The following is a 23,812-nucleotide window of genomic DNA, read 5'->3' as shown; positions in this document are numbered from 1 at the left end:
GGACCGCTGGTGTGGGCCTGGGTCTGGGGTGCTGGGGCCAAGAGAAAGGCGCCAGTTGGGGGGGGAGGCGGGGGGGCGGGACTCCATCCGGGGGCGGGGCTCTTGGAGCCTGCCATCGCAGCGCGGTCTTCCAGCCGCCAGGCGCCGCTGTGCACGGAGCGGGTATCCTCTGGGCGGCCCGGCGTGGGCACGTTCGTTGCTCGGGGCGCCGTGTCCACGCTGACCCTGCTCTCGGCCGGAGGGGTAAGGCCCCGAGAGCGGGCTCAGGTGAGTCGCACCCCGGTGACCTCCAGCGAGCGGGGGGGGGGGTGTCCTTGGTAGGCTTCCGGCATCGCCCGGGCCACTGGCTCTGTCGCCTCGCCGCGACCTCCTTCAGGGATGGCGGGCGGCCTCAGACGACCCAGGATCCTAACGGCACTTTTTTGGGTTCTCTCCAGGGCTCGCGGGGACCGGGACCCAGGATGCGGTCTCCGGGACCCGAGAGCGCCTTCCACGACCTCTGATCGTGCCTCCCTGATTTGGCTTTCTTTGGGCGGCTGCTTCCCCAAGGCTAGGTCCGTGGACCATGCGGTCCAAGGCCGTGTGTCTGCGTCACACCACGGCTCCCGGGCAACTGGAGGCTGGGATGCTCAAAGGGCAGCTTCCCACCCCAGCCCAGGAACTGTGCCCGGGGACTCTGCCTGGTGCCTGCTATGAGGCCCCCGAGGACGGCCCCACTCTCCCCCGCAGCGATCGCTCCAAAGTGGACAGCGAAACCTCGCCGGCCACCGCGGCGGAGCCCCTCATCCCACACCCCCCAGCGCGGCCCAGGCTGGAGCGAGCCCTGTCTCTCGATGACAGGGGCTGGAGGAGGAGGCGCTTCCGAAGCAGCCAGGAGGACCTGGCCTCCCGAGACGGGGCTGGCCCCAGCGAGGGCTCCATGCAGAATGCACCCTGCAAGGCTCCCGGCCGGCGTTCCCCGCTGCCCTGCCTGAGCACGTCCTTGCAGGAGATCCCCAAGCCCCGATGGGCCTCGGGCAGCGCGGGAGGCAGCCCGACCTCCTGGGGCGACCGGCTCTCTGGCATGGTCAGCACCTCCTTGGATCTCCTGCACAAGGAGGCCACTCTGGCTGGGGGCTCCCCCAGGCTAGCAAGCCTGCACACCCCACGCCCACCATCCTCAGAACCTGCTATGGCCTCCGACACCCTGAGGACTGCAAGCCGGTTGGACTCAGAGCAGGGCGACCGCAAGCAGGGCACACCAACTAGGCTGGTCCGCACCCACAGCAGCCTGGGCCCTGGCCGGCCCCGGAGTCCTCTCACCTGTGATGACCACTCGCTGCACTCAGCCAGGTCCTCCTTCAGCCTACTGGCCCCCATCCGCACCAAGGATGTCCGTAGCAGGTAGGGCTTCCCCCCTCAGCGCCGCCTCCCCCCTCAGCGCCACCTCCTGCAGCACGTCTCAGCCCCTGCACGTCTCACTAGGATGTGCCTGGCCCAGGGACCCTAGGCAGGCACCTCCGGCCTCAGCAGTGTTGTCCAGCATCCTAGTCCTCAGCCTGTGCCTGCCCACGAGCTCCCCTTTTACTCCGGTCTTTTCCTGGGCTCAGGCCTCAGCCCTCAGCCCTCAGCCCTCAGCGTTCGTGTGGCCCAGCAGGGTCTGGCCTGCGTGGGTTTACACAGTGGGTCATAGCCCTCCCAACTCTGCAGGCAGGGCTCCTGGCCTTTCTCACACGGTCTGGGGGACCCCCTCCTATCCAGCTGCATCTGTTCACTTGTATTCCGTCCATGATCTCAGGGCACCCTAAATCCCAGGTGACCCAGAGATCTAATCAGTTTGTCCGCCTGAGGGCCTAGGGTCCCCTTGGCCCCTGCAGTCCCACAGGTTGCCTGAGGGCAGCTGCAGAGGCCTCTGTACCACCGCCAGGACCCAGCCTGCTGCTCGAACGGCCTGCACCACAGCTGTGGTGGAGTTTGAGTTTGTTAGTCCCTCCTCTCCCTCTGTCTCTCTCTGTCTCTCTGTTTCTGTCTCTGTCTCTGTCTGTCTGTCTGTCTCTTTTTTTTTTTAGCAGTACTGAGGAGCAAACCCAGCTCTTTGCAGTGTATATTTTGAGACGTGGTCTCACTAAAATGCCCAGGTTTGAGCCTGATGTCAGATGTGCTTCGCCAGGCCAGGTTTAAGAATCAGGATCTTTTTTCAGAAAAGAGGCCAAAGGTTTTTTTAGTGAACTGAGGTTGGAACAAGGTCTAACCGGCCTTGAAAAACACAGGTTTTCCATAGACTGATGTTGACTGACCATTTTTGAGACCTTGGAGGAGAGTGGTAACACAAGAAACAGGACAGACACATGAATAGAGACCTAGCTGGGCAGTGGCAGCAGTGTGGGGCCCTGCGGGTGGGCGACCAAACTCCAGGAGCAGCTGCTGCACGTGAGTGTCTCCTGTCACCCTGTCACCCACAGCATGACCTCTGCTGTGGCTTGTCCTCCCATGCAGGACCCAGAGGACAAAATGACCAGGGAAGAGTGACCTTGAGGTCGTGTCCACAAGGAGTCAGGGGCACTGTGTCCCCGTAGTAAGAGACAGTGTCTCCCTAAGAGACAAAGTTCCTCTCTGCGGCACCTGGGCCGCAGCAGGTAGCCCGGCTGGGCCAGTGTCCTCTGAGCTGGCTGCTCTGCACTGCTGTCTTGGCCTGGCACAGGTGTTCCCGGGTCCCCCGAGTCCTCACCTGGATGAGGGAAGACGTCCAATCACGTGTCCCCAGCACGTGTACACCTGTGGAGGCCGTACATGGGTTGAACTTCATGGGACAGACCATCAGGTCTTTCAGCAGATGGTGACTTGGGGAAAGCAGGAGCCATCATACAGGCCTTGTTTTTTAGTGTCTCCCTAGGAGTTCAGACCCGCCTTATACTCACTATGAAGCCCAGGTTGGCCTCCGCCTCACGAGAGTCCTCCTGCGTCAGCCTCCCCCCAAGTGCTGGGATTACAGGTGTGCGTGCCACTACACCCAGCTGTTATAGAATTAGAGACACAGAGGCAGAGCAGCTTTGGAGTGGACATTGCCCGGTCCTCGTGGGGAGCACTTGTCCTTGGCCCTGGCCCGCCAGCCATGCAGTGGGAGTGATGGCCACTGTTTCACAGTGGGCTGAGCTGTCCCGCTGCAGGGGCTGGAGGGCGGCAAGCACCTTGCACCTCTCAGTGTACACCAGTTGTCCTTCCAGCTGGGTGTGGCCAAGCCAGGGGTGTGGAGGTGTGTGGCCAAGGCTGTGCCTGGGTGCGCACAGCGTCCCTTCCAGGGATGCATGTGTCTTGGGCAGACTTAGCACATGGACTGCTGGTTTCAGACATCTGCCCATTTTCCTCACGGCTTTGTTTTCTGTGCTAGAAGTTGAACCTGAAGCCTCTTACATGCTAGAAAAGCCCTGTGCTGCCGTCCGCAGCCCTTTCTGTTTCATCTTCCACAGTGCCTCCTTAAGCTGCCCAGACTGGCTCAGACTTGCAGTCTTCCTGCCTCGGCCTCTTGAGGAGTAGGGTGACATGCATGTTTGGAGAGGGGTGTATTCACTTGCAGCGTTTCCTTTTCGACCGCCCTTCCCCAGGGCCAGTCCCAACCTGCTCAGGACACACCGGTCTGCAGGTCTTCTGTGGCCTCCCAGATGTCACCTGTGGGGCAGCCACATTGCTGCCCTTGGGTCCCTCCCAGCGGTGTGAATCCTGTTGTGTCCTGTTGTGTCAGCTGTGCTGCTCCCGGATTTGGACTCCATCCCAGCCTTGCCTTATACCACTCTCTCCACAGGAGCTACCTGGAGGGCAGCCTGCTGGCCAGCGGGGCCCTGCTGGGCGCGGAGGAGCTGGCCCAGTACTTCCCCGACCGCAGCATGGCACTCTTTGTGGCCACCTGGAACATGCAGGGCCAGAAGGTGAGTAGCAGGCAAGGCCCTGCGCCCCAGGAGTTGACGCCTGCCCAGCCCGTCACAGCCCTGACATGGGGCACCAAGGCGGAGGCGGGCAGAGGGCACTACCTGGGAGCGGGTGCCACAGCAGCCCGCAGCCACAGCCTGGGAGGTGGGAAGAATTAAACCAAGGTGGGTGGCGTGCACATGGGCACAGGCTCCTGGGGTCCATGGGCAGATGCCGCTTGGCACAGTCTTGGTTGCCTGTGTTCAGAGGTGACGCTGGGGAAACAGCCAGGGTGGCAGATCAGCAACCCCAGCTCCTCCCTAGCCTACTGGGGGCCGCCCGCCCTGGCTGACCACACTGCTTCCCTGTAGGAGCTGCCACCCAGCCTGGACGAGCTGCTGCTGCCCCCTGAGGCTGACTATACCCAGGACCTGTATGTCATTGGCGTGCAGGAGGGCTGCTCTGACAGGTAGTGGGGGACCACGGCCCCAGCCAGAGCACGGGAAACAAGGGGCTTGGCCCTCTGCAGAAGAGGGGTTGATGGGGAGCCCCTCCCCTGCACTGCTGGGCATTGAGCCAAAGCCCTGCACCCTACGCCCTGCGCTCCACACTGCATTCCCCAGGCCTTTTTTAGTTTTTTCATTTTGAATCAGGGTCTCATTACATGGCCCAGACTGAACTCACACTTGTAGTCCTCCTGCTTCAGCCTCCCAGCGTCCTGGAATGATAGGTGTGGGCTGCCGCAGCTGGCCACAATGCTGGCTTCTTGTGAGGCTGTTCTGGGGTCATCCTGAAGGGTGTTCCTGGCCCACGCACCCTGGCAGCACCCTGTGGCACGTGAGGAGTCTGGGGGCTGTTAGGGGAAGCAGCCCCTATCACAGAGCTCTTTTTTTTTTTTTTTTTTTTTTCTTTTTCGTTTTTATCGGTACTCATGACTGCCTGCTTGCAAGGCAGGCACTTAAGCCACTGAGCTAAATCCCCAGCCCCATCACAGAGCTCTTATGGGGCCAGGACTCCAGAGGGTCTCAGTGGGGTGCAGTGGAAGCGCCCTGGTGGGTTTAGGGACTCGGGACGTGCACTGTCAACACAAGGAATAGGGCCTGCTGCTCCCAAGTGCTGACCCGCGGCCCCTGATGGCTCCTCACATGGCCAGGCCCAGTCACAGGGGCCCCCTGCTTCCCAAGCCGGCCCTACACCCCATGCTTCACACTCCACAGGCGGGAGTGGGAGACCAGGCTGCAAGAGACGCTGGGCCCGCGCTATGTGCTGCTGTCCTCGGCGGCCCATGGCGTGCTGTACCTGTCCCTGTTCATCCGCAGGGACCTCATCTGGTTCTGCTCAGGTAAGCCCCATGCCCCTGCATGTCCCACCCCTTCCCCTGCCCTCTGACGAAGCCAGGATGTGGTGCGGTGGGGGTACCTTGCACTAACTGCCCAACCCCGCAGAGGTAGAGTGCGCCACGGTGACCACACGGATCGTGTCCCAGATCAAGACCAAGGGTGCCCTGGGCGCTGGCTTTACCTTCTTCGGCACCTCCTTTCTGTTCATCACCTCTCACTTCACCTGTGAGTCGGCCTGCTGCCTGAGGCAGCACCCTTGGGAGCCCCAGGCCGGTGACTGGGCAGGTGGTGAGCCACACCTGGGACTCTAGTGCCTGGAACCCTGTGTCCCTCAGCCAAATTCTGTCCCCACAGCTGGAGACGGGAAGGTGGCAGAGCGGCTGCTGGACTACACCAGGACTGTCCAGGCCCTGGCACTGCCCAGGAACGTGCCAGACACCAACCCCTACCGCTCTAGTACGGGTAAGGCTTGGCCAGGGAGAGCAGATGGTGGGGCCGGGTGATCTGGGGGAGGCTACAGTAGGCACAGGGAGGCCGGCATCCACACACTGTCCTGTGTGCCCAGCGGATGTCACCACCCGCTTCGATGAAGTCTTCTGGTTTGGAGATTTCAACTTCCGCCTGGGCGGAGGGCGCGCAGCGGTAGAGGCCGCCCTGAGGCAGGAGAGGGAGGTGGCTGTGCGGGCACTGCTGCAGCAGGACCAGCTCACGCGGGAGATGAAGCAGGGTGAGTGGTGGGTACGGCGGGCACAGCGGGCACCAGGGCTGCGGGCTGAGCGTGGCACCCTCGCAGGGTCCATCTTCAGGGGCTTCCAGGAGCCGGACATTGTCTTCCTGCCATCCTACAAGTTTGACCTCGGGAAGGACACCTACGACAGCACCTCCAAGCAAAGGACGCCCTCCTACACGGTAGGCCACCCCAGGAGGGCCCCTGTGGTGCTGCTACTCAGGGCACCGGGCACTGTGTCCAGCGCCAGTAAGAGACAGACAGCCCATGCAGGCCCACGCCTAGGGCCTTGTGCTCCAGCTGGCCAGGCTAGGGGTGTCCCCTCCCTCTGTGAGGTCTGCCCAAGAGCACCCATGGGCAGGGTACTGTCCAGCCCCAGCTGGATGGCATCCTCCCTCGCTGTCTATCTGTCAGCTCCGGCAGTGGATGGACAAGTGGAGACGCTGGCCTGGCTGCCCTGCAGACCCATGTCAGTGCTGGCGACCATGGTGTGGGTTATGGAGGCAGCCCCAGGGTTCGGGGTCGGCCCAAGCCCAAGTGCCCACAGCCCAAGCTGCAGAGCAGAGGGTTGCTGGCACCAGCACCCCTGCTTCGGTCTCCCCTGAAGGACCGGGTGTTATACAGAAGCCGCCACAAGGGGGACATCCACCCAGTGACCTACTCCTCCTGCCCCGGGATCAGGACTTCTGACCACCGCCCTGTGTATGGCCTGTTTCGGGTGCGGGTGAGGCCAGGACGAGACAAGTGAGTCCCCACTCCTATCCCCTCCCTGGGCCGGGGCCAGTGCAGCACAGAGGGGCAGGCTGCCCGCAGCCTCTGGGGTTGAGGAAACCCCTAGTCCATGACCCTCAGACTTCTCCCTCCCTAGGGCCTGGGTGCCCTGTGGTGACCCTGGGGGCAGGGCTGAGGGCTTCTCCTGAAGGTGGGCCCTGGGGGCACAGTGGAGCTGGCAGATAGGACAGAGCAGGGCTCCCGGCAGCGTCCTGACCTTCCTAGGCCCTGTCTGTGTGTGAGACCCTTGGGGTCATGCCCCGTGGCTGACACCCAGGGCACCTTGTCACCCTGCCGTCCCCTCCCCACAGCATCCCACTGGCTGCTGGCAAGTTTGACCGAGAGCTGTACCTGGTGGGGATTAAAAGGCGGATTTCGAAGGAAATCCAGAGGCAGCAGGCGCTTAAGAACCAGAGCGCCAGTGCTATCTGTAGTGTGTCTTGATGGCATCAAGGACGACTCACTGTCACCTGCAACTCAGGACATTTGGCCTGGAGTCACTGGAGGAGAGGGGTCTGCCCCTCCGGCGTCCTGCTGTTTGGGCCCTGTGAAGGGCTACAGGGCAGCCCTGGTTCTTGCCAGAAAAACCCCAGGACAACAGCAGATCTGGCGCCCCACGCCCACTGGTGTCCCTGTGCCCCTCCCCCACAGCACAGGGCTTTGCTCTTGAGTGTCTGAGTCGCAGCCCCACACAGGGCAGACATCCTGCAGGCTCCCCCTCCACTTCCTGTGCTCACCCTACGCCCACACCACACAGGCCATAGCTGGTATCCTCCAGGCCTGACCCTAGGTACCCAAAACCTGCAGAGGCCAAGGCAGTGTTAGAGGGCACAATCTGACCCTCCCAGGGGACACGGTCATCCCCATCACTTCCCCAGCCAAGGCAGGACCAGTTCCCCACCCCCTTTGCCACAGAACTAGTCTTATTCAGTGACCTCAGCCACAGCTGGTGTCAACAGCAGTGTCTCTATCTGGGACACAGCCCAGCAGCCCCACCTTGTGGTTCCTGTCCGTCAACATCTCCGGAGAAGCCACGACAGACATGCCAATGGAGAGGGACCTAGGGACATCCGCTCCAGCCTATTTATTTTTTCATATTTGTATTTTTAAATAAATGCATAGATTGAATCTCTTTCCTGGCCTGGGCCGAGTGCAGGGCTGTTGTGTGTGCAGTTCTCAGGGCACTCAGGCAGCACGGAAGGCCTCGGCCCAGGTCTGTGTGATACCAGCTCCCCATACACGGCTGGGCAGCACTACTGGAAGAAGGGGATACCAGGCTCAGAGCCAGGCTGGAAGGATGTGCAAACACAGGGTCCACAGCAGATCTTGTACTGGCATCACTTGCTGAATGCAGCTGTGCACAGTGGGGCACACACACCAGAGGACGGCCACCTGCCACCTGCGTGGGTTCTCCCAGACTGCTTCTGACTTGAGCCTGGGAGACTTGACCATGACCTTAGAGGAGGTCCTGTCTTGGCTGGGACCCCAGTGGATGGGATCCTGGGAGAGTGCAGTGGTGTCCACACCTGCTGCTGTTCCAGATGAGCCACATTTTACTTGGAAACTCAGCTTAAAACTCAAAGCAGACAAAGCTGGCCCATCTCCAAGAAGCGCGGGGTACCAGGTATTGGGGCTGCAGCTTAGGGGAGCAGGGTTTGCCTGGTGGGCACAGGGCCTCAGGTTCTAAGCCCCCATAAAATGAGGACACAAGGGTGATTCCCACGAGCCCAGCTCAAGCAGAGGACTGTGAGCTCGACCTGCTGTGTGGCAGGACCCTTGTATACAGGTTGTGCTCACTGCCATGCAAGGGGCCAGCCCAGGGAAGGGGTCCAGCATCCTGGGCTCCTGGCCAGGTGGGCAGCACCTGGTGGGGCCGGAGATTTGGCGGCCTCAGCCTCTGGACCCCCAGGATGGTCTGCGCCTCAGCCTGGGAAGCTGCCCCGCTGCCCACTGTGTGTCCTCAGGCAGGTGGCAAATCCCTGTGTCACAGGGAATTCCAAAGGCAGACACAGCAGGATCTCGCACTGATGTTCCTGCTGTGTCCACAGTCACCACACCCTTCCTGTGACACCAAGTGAAGCCGAATCACAGTCTTGTGCCACCCATAATGCTGCTGTCTCCAAGCTGCCCTGGCCAATGCACTGCTTGAGCCACCCAGGCTGTGTGGGTTCCTGGCCCAGCTCCGGTGGTCTCACAAATTCATGCTTGAGAACCTCACAGACCTGGCCACACCCCCTCGGCCTCTGCCTGAGACCCTGGACAGCAGGGCTTCACCTTTCGTCTCCTCCAGTACCTGGGGAGCCAGTCCCCATCCCTGCACTCGCCAACACCACAGGTCAGAGCGCCCTGCCACTGGGAGGCAAGACAGCCCTCCAGTGACTGAATGTGCTCCTCCCATTCCCTGCTTTAACCTTTAAATTCAGGCAGTCTCAATAAGCCGTCTAGGCTGGACCGGAACCCGCAATCACCTGCCTCCCAGATGGTGGGCTTTGTGGTGAATCCTGAGGTGGCCGATGGCAGCCTCAAAGAAGACATGGCAGAAGGTGGTGGTCAGCATTTTATTGGCAGAGATGGCAGCGCACACCACTCCCACCGGTTCAGTCTGCACCACGTGGCTTTTGGGCCAGGGAGAGCCAAACCCGTAGTCCGCGCCCAGGGCTCTGCCATGGAGAGTACCCTAACGGGTGGACACCACCTTCCTTCTGGGGCGAAGGCCACATTGCCCCGCCCGTCGAGCTGCCTCCCAAAGGGACCAGGGGTGCAGGCTTCAACAGTCACCCCAACACTGCTCACACGAGGTCCTTCACATGGTCCAGGCCATGGCACATGTGCACACTGTTCTCAGCTGGCCCTCCAGGGGCTCTACCGGAAGAGCCGGTACGTCCTGGGCAAGCGCCCGTCCCGGCTGGACAGCGCAGCCTGAATGTGCTCGTAGCTGGGCAGGCCGCTTAGGTCGCCCAGGGCTGCCACCGCAGGCTTTCGGCGCAGCATCTTGGCAGCCACCCGCTTGATGTCCTCTGGCTTCACGTCACCTGGCGTAGGGCAAGACCTGTCAGACAGTGCCACACCTCCGCCCGCCAGCTGAGGGTGGGCAGGAGGGACTAAAAGGCCTGACAACCCCTAGGGCCGCTTGTGGCAGCCTGACCACCGGGGAGAGGGATGGGCACTGTGGGGGGTGGGGAGACCATGTACCAGCCAGCCTGCTGTGGGGAAGGGGCGGGACAGGTTACGGTATAGGTGATGCCAGTCGGCCAGGCCTGTGCTGCCCTCCCCAAGAGCTCAGCACTGGGACATGAGGGGCAGAGGCTGCACTAGGGACTTTGCTGTCCCCGAGGACACTGAGGTTCCCCTAGCACAGAGAAGTTAGGGATGGGCTGCTGAGGCACCCCCTGCAGACTGTACTCACGGATGAGCGCACAGAGCTCGTGGGGCAGCTTGCGGGAGTGAGTGGCTAGCACCTGCCGCCCCACATCCTCAAAGATCACGGGTCTGGACTCCAGGTTCATCATGAGCATGGACATCAGCTGCGTCTTGGCCCGCTCCAGCTCCACCTGAGGGCCACAGGCACTGTCTGTCACGTCACCCACAGTCAGTGCCAGCCAGTGAGGGACAGACAGATCTGCAGCTCGGGACACAGCGGGCAGCAGCTGTGTCCTGGGCGCACAGCTCGTGGCCTGGACCCCATTTCCTGGCTGGGGCTACATGGGAACAGGGACAAACCTGACCCTGGCTCCTCTTTGCTACAAAAGAGTAAATGGTTCCAGTTCCTCCAGCCCCTATGCAGAGGCCCCAGACCACTGCTTGGCAGCCCCCCAAGTTTCTAGGGGGCAGCCTACAAAACCTCAGCAATTGGGGCCTCATGAGCCCAGAAAGGGCCAGGAGGGACGAGCCCAAGGGTCTGACAGACTCTGCAGGATCAGGTATACACTCTTCTGGTGCTGCAGGACTGGACAAGGCCTCACACATGCCAGGCAAGTGCTGCCTCTGAGCACACAGCAGAGTGGGGCCACATAGCATCCACTCCACACTGCCCTGGAAGGGTGGCTGGGGAGAATGGATGCACTGCCCCAGGACACTGCTGGCCACCCCCACCTGGGCCCCTGCTGACCCCAGAGTAGGGTGTTGCCTCACCACATCCACAGTTCCGCCCATCAGGATGAATTCCTTGGTGATGATCTCCACCATTTCTCGAACCTAGGAGGGACAGGACAGTGGGAAACATATTGCGAGTGGCCCTGCAGCCCCTGCAGCCCCCGCTGCTGTGCCCGTACCTGTCTGGGGTCAGCACTGGCGTGGATGCACAGGAGGCCAGTGTCCTCATAGCTGTGGTGGTAGGAGGTGGCGTTGTACATCCAGTGGTGCCTACCAGGGGACAGAGGGGACCCACAGCGTCAGGCCACGGATGCGGGAAAGACACTGTAGCCTCTAGGGCCCATGCCTGGGAGCCCGGGCCATGGCCCCCACTGACCGGTTGAGCACGTTGAGGTAGAGTCTGGAGAACATGCCCTTGCCGGGGCCGCCAGCCGAGAAGGAGCCACCACCTCCCATCATCATGTTCAGCACTGCAAAAGGGATGAAGTCGTCCTCCTGCAGAGTGCAGGGACCATTTAGTGGGGGGGGCCCTCACACCGGGGTGCAACCCACTGTGCCCAGACTCACCAGGAAGGAGCAGCTCTCGAGGCCCACCATAATGTGCGTGAGCTCGGGGATGGGGGTTGGGCCCAGGCTGACGTTGGACATGTCCTTCTCCAGCTGCGGCGAGACCAAGGGGGGCATCACATGCAGCCTCCACCATGCCACCAACAGGACATGGGGGCAAGGTCCTGGGCTTTGCGGTGCACACGGGACAGCGCAAACACAGAGCGCCAGTGGTACCCATCAGATGTAGCACAGTGCCACGTTACCTTGACGATCCCACCAGTGTACTGGGCCACTGACCGGTCCACGGCTGTGGGCCCCGCATCCCCCCAGGCTGGCTGCACCCCCAGCAGGTGCTTGGTGGCGGACTCCACCAGGTGCTCGTGCTCCATGCCCACTCCAGCCAGCACCATGCGCTCAGGCGTGTAGTAGCTCCTCAGGTAGGAGTGAAGCACTTCCCGGTCGATCTTTGCAATGTTTTCTGGGGGACAGAATCGGTGGAGGCCCACTGTGTTCCCCCTGTAAGCAGCCTACAGGAGGGAGGGACACAAGTATGAGAGCACACGAGGGTCTCTGGCCAGCTGTCACCTGCTGTCAGCTGAGCCTCTGGACAAACCTGACACTCGTGGGCACCTCAGCTGTGGTTTGACATCAGCTCAAAACCACCCTCTTGAGGATGAACATTCACCGAGGAAGTAAACTAAAGGCCACTCTAGACAGAGATAGGAAGGAGCCCACGAGGGCGAGAAGTGGACATACAGCAGTGCCACGGGCCATCCCCGGGGCGGAGGCCACCTGCCCACCACATGTGCGGCGGCCCTGGCTTCTATGCCCGGCCCTGCCAGGATAAATGAGGAAACAGAAGAGTGACTGAGACTGTTCCCTAAACACCCAGGACCTGCAGGACGGCAGGGACCTTTCGACTGAGCCCAGCATGGAGCCCTGGCAGGTAATGGCGTAGGTGAGTGACTGCTTACCTCGTGGATCATCTCAGTGAGGAGTGGCTCCGGGTCGGGCCGCATGTTCAGGTCCTCCAGCTCAAACTGGACTGCCATCCGTGTCATTTCCAGCTCCTCATCTGCCAGGAACCCAGACAGGGCTCAACCTGAGGCTACCAGGCACTGTGGTCACCTCTGCCCTCACTATGCCAGCAGCTAGGGATCGGGAAGTAGGGACTTGGAACTCCCGGCCTGCACTGCTCTGTCAGGTCCCAGTGGGAACCCTGGCTGGCTGACCTGTAAAAGACCAGTACCAAGGAACCTGATCTGTCTGCCCAGGTGCAAGACCGGACAGAAAGGCGCTCAAGAAACAGACACAGACCAGTGTGGCCACCCTACCAGCTCCCTGAGGCCAGGCCACAGAATCCTAACAGAAACGCAGCCCTGGCATAAGGGAGCCGGTTGGGATGCGACAACAAACAGCAGGACAACCAGGCCCTCCCACGCGCACTCCTGGGAGGATCTCAAGCCCTGTCATTTGCAAGCCCAAGAAAAGTTAAAAAGACCACGGGGCAGAGACTCCCCGCAGCACAGCGGCCACGTTGTTTACAGATCGCATGAAAGGTATTTCTGAAATAAAACCTCAATGAAAGTCTCAAAGGGCAGAGATGCCATCACAGCACTGAGCATCCCCACGACGCCAGGGGCACAGATCCAGGGCGGGCAGCGTGCACTGTACTACTAAACCCCATGCTGCCAAGGACTTTCTGATCCCTGGCACTATCCTGGGGGACACTGTTTATCACTGCAGGCTAAGGCCCCAGCCCCACCCTCACCCTTGGGGCCACTGGCACCCCTCCTGCCCCCAACCACAGGGCCCCTGCGTGTGCCATCCATACCTGTCAGGCAAGGCTGCAGGACCACGTCGGCCAGTAAGCCCACAACAGTATCCAAGCCTCTGCTGTCGGCAGACACAGCGTACATAGTGGTATCTCTGGAAGGAATAAGTCATTGGCACTGGATCTACACCTAGCAGGACGCTGAGGCCACGCTGGGTGCAGGGCACTCAATACCACCGTGGCCAGCAGCCGGCAAGCTTGCAGCCCCTTCCCTTTCTGGTGAGTGTGAATTCCTGCAGGAGAAGACACCGCTGAGTCCCTACTGCCAATCCCCCTGGCATGGGTGAGCTCAGGCTCTTTCCCAGGGGCCACTGTCCAGCTTTTGCCATGGACAAGAGACCTGACTAATGTGCAGACATGCAGGTGGCTCAGGGGAAGAGGCTGGGATGGCCTGCAGGGCCCGGCGTCTCACTGTCGGTCACCCTGCACAGCCAGATATAAGCATGCGAAGCAGGGAGGTCAGGAGCAGCAGCCTGGGCTGAGGATGGAGTTGCTTTCAGCCACTCCTGGCCTCCACTGCCTGGGTCTAGAAGACCCAGCGACCTGCTAGAGTAGTCCCTAGTCACACTTCCCATGTCACTTCCCAACTGCAGGCCTCTATCGCCCGGCTCTTGTCCCAGGTCATGAGAGTGGCTCCTGCCCACCCTGTGAGCATCTTGGGACTGGGGCATCCAGCCAGAGTGCAAGATGAATGAGTACCCTTCCCATGACTGTTTCCCAGTGTCACTGCCACCACCTGGAGTTGGTTCCATCCCCACCTCCACCCCTGCCCCACTCTCAGCTAACCCAGGGCTTCCTTCTCACTGTGAACCATGACAGGGAAAGCGCCACTCGGAGAGAAAGTGTGTGACAACTGGTATACCTGGAGGTCTGGCAGTCGCAGATGCCCCCATGCTTCTCCAAGGTGAGCAGAATCTCATCTTTACTGTCAAATCGGGCAGTAGACTGACAAAAATAAACAGGAAAGCTTAAATAAGCAATATGAAGCAGACTTGCAAATGTAACTTTTGTATAATTTCTTCTTTTCAAAACACAAACTACACTTCAGCTTAAAAGACAGTCTTTCAATGTTAATTCGGCCATTTGAGTCATTTATAACAATCATCCTCGGGGGAAGAAAATCTGGAAAAAACCCAGAACATTCCTTCCTAAGCAAAGTCTTCAAAAATCACACACTGGACACTGACCGAAAATGCCAATTTCTCCAAAAAGTGAGCAATCCCGCTAACGTATTTCGCTTCATATCTTGATCCTGAATTAATAAGAACTGGTGATAAAAGAAAACAAGTTAATGAGATATTTAAAATAGGAAGCTTAATCAGGATAAACCTTTCAAAACTGCGACTCTAATGGCCAGGAGTAATCAGAGGAGGCTGCTCACTGTCTTCAGTGATGACAGTGCCACAGGGGTGGTGCTACCTTGGCTCACAGATTTCACTTGCATTATGATTTTGGGGAAGATGGCCTCACGTTTGTGTGGGGAAGATAGCCATGGCTGTGTTTGTCATCTAAAGTGGAGTTTTTCAGTGGAAGCAAAATTTTGTTGAACACTTTTGTTCGAAAACTGAACTGTAAGGGCCGGAGATACAGCTCGGCAGCACAGTACCTGCCTGGCAAGGGCAAGGTCCTGAGTTGGATTCCCAGAAGGATAAAACAAACAAAAAAGAAAACAATTTTTCGGGGTGGCAGGGGAGCAGTCTTTTTGAGACGATGTCTTTCTATGCAGTTCAGGCTGGCCTTGAGCTATGTAGCCCAGGCTGGTCTCGAACTCATAATAATCCTCCTGCCTCAGCCTTCCAAATGCTGGGATTACAGGCGTGCACCACCATGTCTGGCTCAAAGAAGACTGTTATTTGTGAACAGAAGTGTTTGTGAACTGTTATTATCACAGATAACATTTGTGGAAACCTGGAGTGATTCCTGAAGAAAACTGCTATGATTACAGAAAAGTTGAAAAAAGAGAGGATGACATGGAACCCTAAATGCTACTACCAAAAATGGCCATTATTCAAGTATTCACGTATTTTTTTCTCTGTTTTTCATGGGATTGACTCCAGAGGCACTCTCCCATTTAAGTTACATCCCTATTCCTTCAGCCACCCGCCTTTTTAAAGACAGGGTCTTATGGAGTTGCCAGGACTGACCTTCAATTCACAATTCTCCTGCCTCACTCTACTGAGTGGCTCACATTACAGGCATGCACCACCACCGCAGCAGTTTCAGGTTTTTAACCATGCTTCTGTTCAGAGCATGGTTCACAGATGACTTGCTAATAAAGACTGACAGTCAGCTAAAGCACATCTGAGCGCCTGAGAGGCCACCTGCAACACACCAAGTACTTACTTCCCACTGTACAAAACTGTCCGAACTTATTCTGAGATGCCACGCGAAGCCCGTTATTCAGCGTGGTGACTTTGGTTTCAAATTTTTCCTGTCCGTCGACTGTCGCAAAAATGGGTTTGGGTGCGCCAGGTAAGGGAGTAGAGAGGGGGATGCTGGTGCCACCTCCACTACTAAACTGCCTGCGTGCAGCGAGTCCAAACCAGCCACGGAGCCTGCAACAGAGGAGATGAGCACCCACCCCTGGGTGCAGCTAGGTACCCATCTTCCGCCGAATTTAAGTCAACACTTCATTTCTACATGCCTTGAGGGACAACACCGGGAGCGACCACGACCCAGGCTCAGCCAGAACCTAAAGCAAGACGGTTCCGTTCTTTGGTTCTAACTGCTAAGCGATGAAACAGTTAACAGTAAGTCGCTCTGAGAGCAGCCAATACGGAAGCCCTCAGGCAGCCCTGATCTTCCACCGCCCGCGCTTGGCTGGTGTGCACGGCCACGACCGTGTGGCCTCTGCCTCCCCTTCCAGGAGGCCCTGACTACAATCCCGGAACGCTCGGCTCATCCCCGCAGGAGCCCCAGTCCTTTCTGCACCCCGCCCCTTCGTCATCTCCTGGCTTTAAGATGTCACCGCAGAGCGCTTTCCCTGTCTAGCCTTTCCTATTTCGTAGCACAAACGCCGTACCTCTGCGTCAAAGCGACTCCGACTGCCGACCGCGGGGCCAGCGATCGTCCGCACCCGAGCCCTTAGCCCGCGCCCTGAGCGGACCACACACGTTTCCCGAGGGACGGGGCGGCCCGGCCGTGGGGGGCCGGAAGCGACCTCGAGGCGGGGCTTTCCCCGCGATCCCCCAACCCTCCGCGTCCAAAGGACGCCCGGCTCACCTCGGCCGCACCCCGCAGGCCCCGGAGCCGCGCAGCAGCCGCGCCGCCGCCAGCACCGCCGCCGCCATCGCGCCCGCCGCACTTCTGCCGTCACTTCCGCTTCCGCTGCGCGCCCCGCCCCCTCTCGCCCGCTTCCGCTGTTCGGGGCGGAAGCGGCCGCGGGAGCTCGGAGGGGCGGCGGCGGAGCCATGGGGCCCGGCTAGGTGGCCGGCCGAGGCGATGTCGGGCTACGGACGCCGCCAGGGCGCTCCCCCGCTGTCCCGGGCGCGGAGCCTCGTGGTGACGGACGGTGAGCGGGACCGGGGCCGGGGGGCGGCCGGGGCCGGGCGGGGGTGAAGCTGCTGTCGTTGTCGCTTACAGCTCCTGCGTTCTGTGAGCGCCGGTCTTGCCTGCCCCAGCTAGACTGTGGGCGGCCCCCTTTCCTCGGCTTTCGGCCGACGTTTATGTGCTATGTGCCCAGCCCGGTGCTGGCTTCCGTGGGAGACACAGGTGAGAGTCGGGGCGCAGACCCGGCAGGGAGCCCCGAGCCAGCCGAGCGCCCCGGCCTAGCCGACCCGACGGCCGGGGAGCCCGGGCAGGAAGGTCGGTGTCCGGGGATCACAAGCCTCTCCTTCCTGGCGGGGCAGAGGGTGGGGAGTCGGGGCTGCCGTGCCGGCTTGTCCTACGACCATCAAGGTAGCTGTGTGCAGGCACGTAGCTGTGGCACTTCGGGGTGTCACGGGACTAGCAAGCTGTGCCTGCCCCCAGTTGGGCGCCGAGCCCACACTCCCAGAGGCCAGGGGACCTACCGGGTCTAGAGCGCCCGGCTGGTTCTCAGTAGTTCCACGGGCAGTGAGAACCACTGCAGTAACTCCACGTCCCCTCAAGCACTGCAGTCACACAGCCACCTGTGATGTGGCGGGGCAACCCTATCTCTTTGCAGATTTTGGCTATGAAAAAGGGAAATGTACTAAGCAAGGTCCATCAGGAGCTCACGAGACACGATTTGGAGGTAGAGTAGTTCGGAGACCCATCTGTTTTCTTTTCACTCACCACCCAGTGCCAGGCTTGCATCCAGGCCCTGGGGCTGTGGATCTAACAGGATCTGAGGGGTGTGGCTAGACTACTAAAGAGCAGGTGCAGGTAGAGTCCTGAGGGTTCCGTCTTGCTCCTTGGGGTGATAGGGAAGGAGAACCTCACATGGCAGGACACATGAGGTAGGTAGCAAGTCCCACCGAGAGCTGAAGAAAGAGCAAGGAAGGATGACAAGAGCCCTCCCTGCACGGGGCCAGTACCATCGAGAGGGTAGGGGAAGGCACGACAGTCAGGTGCAGGGTGGGACCCTGAGCCAGGTGAGAAGGCTGGATAGTTTGAGGTGGGCAGTTCGCAAGAAACTCAGAGCCCCATGTGCAGGTCACCCTGCCCCTGGTAACCTGAGCTTCATAGCGCCATGTCCTAGAGATCTGGGAGGGGGTGGTGGTGTGGAGATGTGGCTCAGGCAGAGCATTTGCGTAGGCTGCTCGAGGTATCAGGTACCATCCTCAGCCCCAGAGGGTTTCCTGGTGGAGCCAGGGGTGAGGAGTAGGAGAAGCAAGATGCAGAAAGACATCTGTCTCTTGCCCTCTTTCGGGGCAGCTGGCCCACTTCTGGTGTCACCCGAGTCAAGTGGCATTGTGAGGCTGGCCTTCCCCAGTAGGTGCAGTCAAGTTCTGGAAAGGGGAAGGGGAAAGCTGCCCTGAGTGATCTTTGCAATGCCTGTTACTTCAGATGATAAACCTGAAGACCTTGAAGAAGCAAATCCGTTCTCCTTTAAAGAGTTTCTGAAAACCAAGAACCTCAGCTTGTCGAAAGATAACACAAACAACAGTAGAATTTACCCAAAGGTAAATTCATGGAGGTTGACCCTGCCACCGGGAGGGGACATGTCGGGCAAGCAGGGCTGCTGTCACTGCGGTGGAGAAGCCCAGTGGGTTAACAACTGCTTAGCTGCTGAGATCAACAAGATGGCCTCTTTATTTCTCCCTTGTGGTACCCAGGTTTAAACCCAGGGCCTTGTGCATGCTAGGCAGGTGCTTCACTGCACCTCCTCAATGACCTTTTGTACACTTCGGGACAAGTCTCAGTTGCCCAGGCTGGCCTGAAACTTGCCATCCTCCTGCCTCAGCTTCCAGAGGAGTTGGGAATTTAGCCTATACCCCAGGCCTGGCTAGGATGGGCTTCTCTTTAGGTTGCAGGCTGAGCAGAAAGAAGGGCAGCTGATGGCTTCTGGCTGTAGCATTCACCTCCGATGTTTTCAGGAAACCTCGAGGCGCTCCCTGGGACTGGACTCTGGCTCCCCAACTGCCCAGGCTGTGGGCTTCAGCCTGGACTATCAGCAGCCATTTTTCGAAGACCTGACAGGGGCAGGAGATCTCCTGGAAGAGGATGATGACGAAGAAGATGGGTGGAACGGGGCCTATCTGCCGTCTGCCGTGGAGCAGACTCGCTCATCTCGGGCCACGGCCAGCACGTCCCCCTGCGGCACCTACCTTTCCTTCTTCTCCACCCCGTCGGAGCTGGCAGGGCCCGAGTCCCTGCCCCCGTGGGCGATGAGTGACACAGACTCACGCATCTCCCCGGCATCCCCACCTGGGAGTCCAGACACCAACTTCCCGGCTCACGGAGAGTGCCTGGGAGACAGGCAGCTGCGGACGCTACAGATAAGCTACGAGGCGGTAAGTGAGGGCTGTCCAGTGGGGGGTGGGGGGGTGCTGACCTACCTCCGGGGGACACTTGGATAACTGCTGCTGCAGTTTTACCACTGAGAGCTGTACCCTCGGCTGCCTTTGGGTACGCAGTAAGTGCCACCAACCAGAAAGTACGGGAACTATGCCGGGTGTGGTGGTGCACGCCTGTGATCCCAGCATTCCAGAGGCTGAGGCAGGAGGATCACCATGAGTTTGAGGCCACGCTGGGCTACATAGTGAGTTCAAGGCCAGCCCTGGGCTATATGTCGAGTCGAGACCCTGTCTTAAAAAGGAAAAAGTGCACTGAACCATGTCAGGAAGCCAGGCTTGTTTGGGGCTCGATGATGTGCTCAGGGAAGGTGAGTGAGAGCTGTCAGCTCAGGGACATCTCACCAGTGTTCCAAGAGAAGCTTTTGAGAAGTCATAGTCACTAAAAAGCTGTGAGCAGAACCCGAGTCTGGCACCAGGTCTTCCTTGCATTGGTGCTGAGAGGAGACTGGAGACCCAGGATATTTCTGCCCCTCAACCAGGTGTGGGCGAGGCGCAGCTCCGAGATGGCGCACGCACCAAGCACGACAGAACACAACCCAGAACTGGCAGCACCCCTCCCAGAAGCACTTAGGCCTTTGAATGAGACTCGCTGGGTTTCTAATGAGGGTTTTCTTTTTCTGCAGCTGAAAGACGAAAACTCTAAGCTAAGAAGAAAGCTCAATGAGGTTCAGAGCTTCTCTGAAACTCAGACAGAAATGTATGTAAGCTTTCAGTCAGGAGCCGACTCAAAACATCCTTTGCTGCCCAGGGAAATTGGCTTCTAAGTGACAGCAGTGCCCTGGCTTTCCTCTGGGGTCACTGTGTCCCACAGGCTTCCTGGGTGCATTGTTTTTCTCCAGCACTGGGGATTGAACCCTAGGCCTTCACACCGAGCCACATCCCCAGCCCAGTTTAAAAGCTGAAACAGGGTCTCAACAGAGTTGTCCAGGCTGGGCTCGAGCTTCTGACCCTCCTGCTTCAGCCTCCTAGAGTAGGAGATGTGTGCCACCACACCGGCTCCATGTGAGCCTTTTTCTTTTTTTTTTTTTCTGGTACTGGGGATCGAACTCATGACCTCGAGCTTGCCAGGCAGGCGCTTATGCCACTGAGCTAAACCCTTGGCCCTTGTGTGAGACTTTGAAAGTGTCAGACTCAGACCAGGCAAAGCAGAGTGGCAGAGCAGGCTCCCCTGCCTGGGACAGCCCAGCGGGGCACTTGGGGTGGTCACTGCTCCTGTTGCCAGCCTGTGCTTCGTCATCTGGCTGGGGACTCTGAGGGGTTTTTTCTAATAGTGAAATAAAAGTGCTTGTAATTTAAAAGTGTGCTTGAAAACAGCTGTGTAAACTCAGCACCAGGTTTCTCGTCCCACCAGGGTGAGGACGCTGGAGCGGAAGCTGGAGGCGAAGATGATCAAGGAGGAGAGCGACTACCATGACCTGGAGTCGGTGGTGCAGCAGGTGGAGCAGAACCTGGAGTTGATGACTGTGAGCAGGGCGTGGGTGCAGTTGCGGTCTCAGGGCCGGGGAGCACCCCCAGAATAGGGCTGCTGTCGCCATCCTGAGACCCAGACTGCTCTCGGGTGGACGGGCTCTGCTCTGGGCTGGGCATCGCACAGGCCTAGCAGGTCCCCAGTCCCCAGGCCACAGTGAGATGAGGCTAGGCACGGGGCAAGCTGGATCCTGAGGGACTCGCACTTAGTGACACAGCCTGTGCTTGTGTTTTGGGTGACAGAAACGGGCCGTGAAGGCAGAGAATCACGTCATGAAACTCAAGCAGGAAGTGAACCTGCTCCAGGTGAGGAGAGTCCTAGAATCGCCTACACAGGAAGTTTGGAAACAGGCATGGGCTGCCCTGTGCAGTAGCAACAGCAGGCAGAGGTGCTGTCCTCGCCTGACAGTGGCATCACGCTCTGCTCAGGCCCCAGCCACAAGGCCAGAAACGGGGGGGCCACATGCTGGCCTTTCAGTCACATTGAAGATGTTGAGGCTTCAGGGTGGGGTGACCGCACACGGAGCACGTGCTGAGGGCGCCTCAGATTAGAAGGTATTGGGCTCTGCTCCGGGACCCCGCTGGACAGGAGCACCTGCTGGGGTGAGGGATGGTCTGTGCCTGTCCCCAAGGCTGACCACACAAGCCACCTGGTGCGCTCCACTCTGCTGCCACCCAGCAGTCCATTCCCCTCTGTCCCAGGCACAGGTCTCCAACTTCAAGCGAGAGAACGAAGCCCTGCGGTCAGGCCAGGGTGCTAGCCTCACGGTGGTGAAGCAGAACACCGACGTGGCCCTGCAGAACCTCCGCGTGGTCATGAACAGTGCACATGCATCCATAAAGTGAGCACAGGGGCCAGGAGGTGGGGAGGGAGGGGGACATGGCTTGGGCGCTTTGGGGTCCTGATGGCCCTCCAGTCCCATCCAGTTCCACTTTCTAAGAAGGGTGGCCTTGGTCACACAGAGGGATCCAGCTCTGAAGCTGGGGATGGAAGGAACAGTACAGTACAGTACAGCTCCCCTCTGCTTGCACAAACCTTGGAGGCTCCCGGCACCCCTGGCCACAAACCTGGAGGCTCCCGGCACCCCTGGGCGATGTCACTGTCTTGCTAACACCACAATCCAGGCACTTCTTGCCACGCAAGGGCCTGCATCCTGAGATACCCACGGCCGAGAGACAGGCACTAAAAATGCATTTAACACACCCACCAGGACCACAGCTCAACACCCTGAACCTCGGCTGCCCCTGGTACCTGCAGGGTACAGGCATGCAGAGCAGCAGCAGGCCACCTGGCCAGAATGGGCTCATGGTCATTGCTGGGCTCATGCTGCTACCGTTCCAGCAGGAAGTCACAGTGCCATCTGCACCCGTCTCTCGGGGGCTGAGCCTGCAGGGCCCAGTGCTGGCTACCCCATGTGCACTCACTGCCAGCAAGAGCCGTTCTGCCAACATGGACCCCTTTTCTTCTGTTGGCCGTGAGTGCTTGGAGTAACAGCCCCCAATCTCTGCTCTCATTGTAGGCAGCTGGTTTCGGGAGCCGAGACGTTGAATCTCGTTGCTGAAATCCTTAAATCCATAGACAGAATCTCTGAGATTAGAGAAGACGAGGAGAACTCTTGAGGCCACCAGGTGCTTTCAGCTCCTGGCTCCCTGCACCCGGATCACCGCCGCCATCTGAGTGCGCAGCTGCGCCCCATTACGCGTCCTCCACTGAGTAAAGCATCATCATGAGACCCGGACCCCACCACCCACGCAGTGTTACTGGCCATCGTTCTAGGAGCGGCACCTGTGTGCTGCACCCACGGTTTATAAATGGTCCTTCTTGGTGAAATTCTGCTTTACAGATTCAGTGATCTATCGGGAGGAATTTTTACGAAATGTAGTGGTTTTTGAAGGAAATTCTAAGTAGCCTCTCTGCAGTAAGTATTTTTATCACCATCCCAGCACTAACTGCAGGACACTGCATGGCCAGGACAGGAACTTGTGCCTTTTTGCTGCCACTTGGTTTGCAGCTGGCTGGCAGCTCACACCAAAGCCTTCAGGGCAGCTCAGTACTCGGACTGAGTGTGAAGCCCCACCTGGGGGACACAGCTCCCCTCTCGTTCTGGGGGCAGAGGCCACACATTCCATGGTAGGGAGTCTCTGAGCTCTCAGTTTGGTCCATGTTCCCGGTGACGTTTTGTGCAGTGCCGCGTAGGGCTTGGGACATGGTGTGCAGAGCCTCCTGGGGTGGCAGGGCCTTGGGTTGCCCTTGTCTTTCCTGCCTGGGGAGGACACAGCCAGGACCCTGTGCTTTGTTGGCTGTCTTCCCATATGTGGTTTGTTTTAGTAAGTTTAATCCTCTAACACTGTTGTTTAAATAAACCAAAGCCCATGTGCTGTGTCTGCATTGTGACTTGGCTTGTTCCTCATGCCAAGACCCATGCAGCTGTCCTCTTAATACTGTGGTGTGTGTCTTATTCTTATCACTGGCAACCTGTGCCCTTTCAGCCAGACCCCAGTTCCTTGGCCTCAGGGTCAGGCCACAGGGATAAGACACAGTATGCACTGCGCAGCTGCCCATCTGGGGTCTGCAAGGTCCTCTTATGAGTGCACGGCAGCCCTGGGAAGCCCAAGAGGGTTGGAGGTCTAAGGCCATCCCTCAGCTGCAGACCTTCCCTGGGCAGCAGGTGGCCCCTGCACCCACAGGGTCCCTCAGATCCCATGCCTGCGGGTGCCTGTACTCTAGCCCCCTCAAGTGTGGGGGTGAAGAGATGGACTCAGCCTGGATTCCCGGCATCTGGTCATGTTTGCAGTGTGCTACAATGTGATTCACCATCCATGATGACCTCTGCCCGACGCCCACTGTGGCCTCAGCTTGGAGGCCCACGAGAGCAGAGCCTGGACCAGGGCAGGAATGAGATAGCGGGTCCTGGAGGAGCCAGGGGTTCCAGCTCTGCACTGGAAGCCCTCCTTCTGGGCTCATCCTGCAGCTTCCTCCTGCAGAGGCGCCTGGGGCCTGCCAGGCTACCTGAGGGTGGACGTCTTGGCCTTCCCATGTGCTGCCAAGGGTGCAGAGGGCCTACCTTGTCCAACTTGGGTGCGCCTGGACCAGTGGTCTGACGTGAACACCCTGTGGCCCTGCAGGTGGAGTGGCATGGAAGGCGGGCTCTGCATGCAGCCAGCCCTTCAG

General features: G+C 59.3%; 3 protein-coding genes across 14 annotated transcripts; 2 read left to right on the top strand and 1 right to left on the bottom strand.

The window, feature by feature from the left end:
* Window positions 1–120: 120 nt before the first annotated feature.
* On the top strand, window positions 121–7,852 carry Inpp5e (inositol polyphosphate-5-phosphatase E). Of its 7 annotated transcripts, none has more exons than XR_002792032.2 (11): window positions 122–267; window positions 438–1,383; window positions 3,779–3,902; window positions 4,254–4,351; window positions 5,100–5,224; window positions 5,328–5,447; window positions 5,577–5,684; window positions 5,788–5,949; window positions 6,016–6,131; window positions 6,574–6,693; window positions 7,032–7,852. XR_002792032.2 is itself a non-coding variant. In XM_003473129.5 (11 exons), the coding sequence occupies exons 2-11, from the start codon at window positions 566–568 to the stop codon at window positions 7,162–7,164; spliced, it is 1,941 nt and encodes a 646-aa protein (XP_003473177.1). In that variant the 5' UTR covers window positions 122–267; window positions 438–565; the 3' UTR covers window positions 7,165–7,852. The 7 variants fall into 7 exon arrangements, 4 of the variants coding, with proteins under 4 accessions (XP_003473177.1, XP_063100440.1, XP_013011459.1 ...); XM_003473129.5 differs by having other exon boundaries at window positions 6,557–6,693; XR_010046002.1 differs by lacking the exon at window positions 5,788–5,949 and having other exon boundaries at window positions 121–267.
* A 1,412-nt stretch (window positions 7,853–9,264) lies between these two features.
* Window positions 9,265–16,512, bottom strand: Pmpca (peptidase, mitochondrial processing subunit alpha). 4 transcript variants are annotated; one of them, XM_003473128.5, is made up of 13 exons: window positions 16,418–16,512; window positions 15,539–15,750; window positions 14,383–14,462; window positions 14,058–14,140; window positions 13,196–13,290; window positions 12,336–12,436; window positions 11,625–11,888; window positions 11,380–11,472; window positions 11,189–11,307; window positions 10,992–11,082; window positions 10,852–10,914; window positions 10,127–10,271; window positions 9,265–9,752 (listed from the first exon to the last, which is right to left on the bottom strand). In XM_003473128.5, the coding sequence occupies exons 1-13, from the start codon at window positions 16,483–16,485 to the stop codon at window positions 9,583–9,585; spliced, it is 1,584 nt and encodes a 527-aa protein (XP_003473176.1). In that variant the 5' UTR covers window positions 16,486–16,512; the 3' UTR covers window positions 9,265–9,582. The 4 variants fall into 4 exon arrangements, with proteins under 4 accessions (XP_003473176.1, XP_063100443.1, XP_063100442.1 ...); XM_063244373.1 differs by having other exon boundaries at window positions 15,539–15,778; window positions 16,434–16,485; XM_063244372.1 differs by lacking the exons at window positions 14,383–14,462; window positions 16,418–16,512 and having other exon boundaries at window positions 15,539–16,162.
* Window positions 16,513–16,527: 15 nt separating this feature from the next.
* Entr1 (endosome associated trafficking regulator 1) lies at window positions 16,528–23,080 on the top strand. Of its 3 annotated transcripts, XM_003473124.5 has the most exons (10): window positions 16,541–16,706; window positions 16,778–16,906; window positions 17,340–17,408; window positions 18,164–18,279; window positions 18,694–19,110; window positions 19,797–19,870; window positions 20,525–20,636; window positions 20,884–20,946; window positions 21,343–21,482; window positions 22,161–23,080. In XM_003473124.5, exons 1-10 carry the CDS (start codon window positions 16,637–16,639, stop codon window positions 22,258–22,260), a joined length of 1,290 nt encoding a protein of 429 aa, XP_003473172.1. In that variant the 5' UTR covers window positions 16,541–16,636; the 3' UTR covers window positions 22,261–23,080. The 3 variants fall into 3 exon arrangements, with proteins under 3 accessions (XP_005005160.1, XP_003473172.1, XP_003473173.1); XM_005005103.4 differs by lacking the exon at window positions 16,778–16,906 and having other exon boundaries at window positions 16,528–16,706; XM_003473125.5 differs by lacking the exons at window positions 16,778–16,906; window positions 17,340–17,408.
* The last annotated feature ends 732 nt before the right edge of the window (window positions 23,081–23,812 follow it).

This window comes from Cavia porcellus, unplaced genomic scaffold, assembly GCF_034190915.1.
Source record: "Cavia porcellus strain 051 isolate PalLab524CR breed Dunkin Hartley unplaced genomic scaffold, mCavPor4.1 scaffold_49, whole genome shotgun sequence".
NCBI lineage: Eukaryota > Metazoa > Chordata > Mammalia > Rodentia > Caviidae > Cavia > Cavia porcellus.
The sequence above is the reverse complement of the archived record's forward strand: the minus strand, read 5'-3'. Positions and strand labels throughout refer to the sequence as shown.

Excerpts from the sequence above, each read along its gene's own strand:
- Inpp5e (XM_063244369.1), top strand. The coding sequence starts at position 566 with ATGCGGTCCAAGGCCGTGTGTCTGCGTCACACCACGGCTCCCGGGCAA. Across the intron at positions 6,132-6,556 it reads AAAGGACGCCCTCCTACACG|GACCGGGTGTTATACAGAAG; the intron begins GTAGGCCACCCC and ends TCTCCCCTGAAG. Across the intron at positions 6,694-7,031 it reads GTGAGGCCAGGACGAGACAA|CATCCCACTGGCTGCTGGCA; the intron begins GTGAGTCCCCAC and ends CCCTCCCCACAG.
- Entr1 (XM_003473124.5), top strand. The coding sequence starts at position 16,637 with ATGTCGGGCTACGGACGCCGCCAGGGCGCTCCCCCGCTGTCCCGGGCG. Across the intron at positions 16,707-16,777 it reads GAGCCTCGTGGTGACGGACG|CTCCTGCGTTCTGTGAGCGC; the intron begins GTGAGCGGGACC and ends TGTCGCTTACAG. Across the intron at positions 21,483-22,160 it reads AGTGCACATGCATCCATAAA|GCAGCTGGTTTCGGGAGCCG; the intron begins GTGAGCACAGGG and ends CTCTCATTGTAG.
- Pmpca (XM_063244373.1), bottom strand. The coding sequence starts at position 16,485 with ATGGCGGCGGCGGTGCTGGCGGCGGCGCGGCTGCTGCGCGGCTCCGGG. Across the intron at positions 14,141-14,382 it reads TGGAGAAATTGGCATTTTCG|TCTACTGCCCGATTTGACAG; the intron begins GTCAGTGTCCAG and ends TATTTTTGTCAG. Across the intron at positions 12,437-13,195 it reads CCTGCAGCCTTGCCTGACAG|ATGAGGAGCTGGAAATGACA; the intron begins GTATGGATGGCA and ends GGTTCCTGGCAG.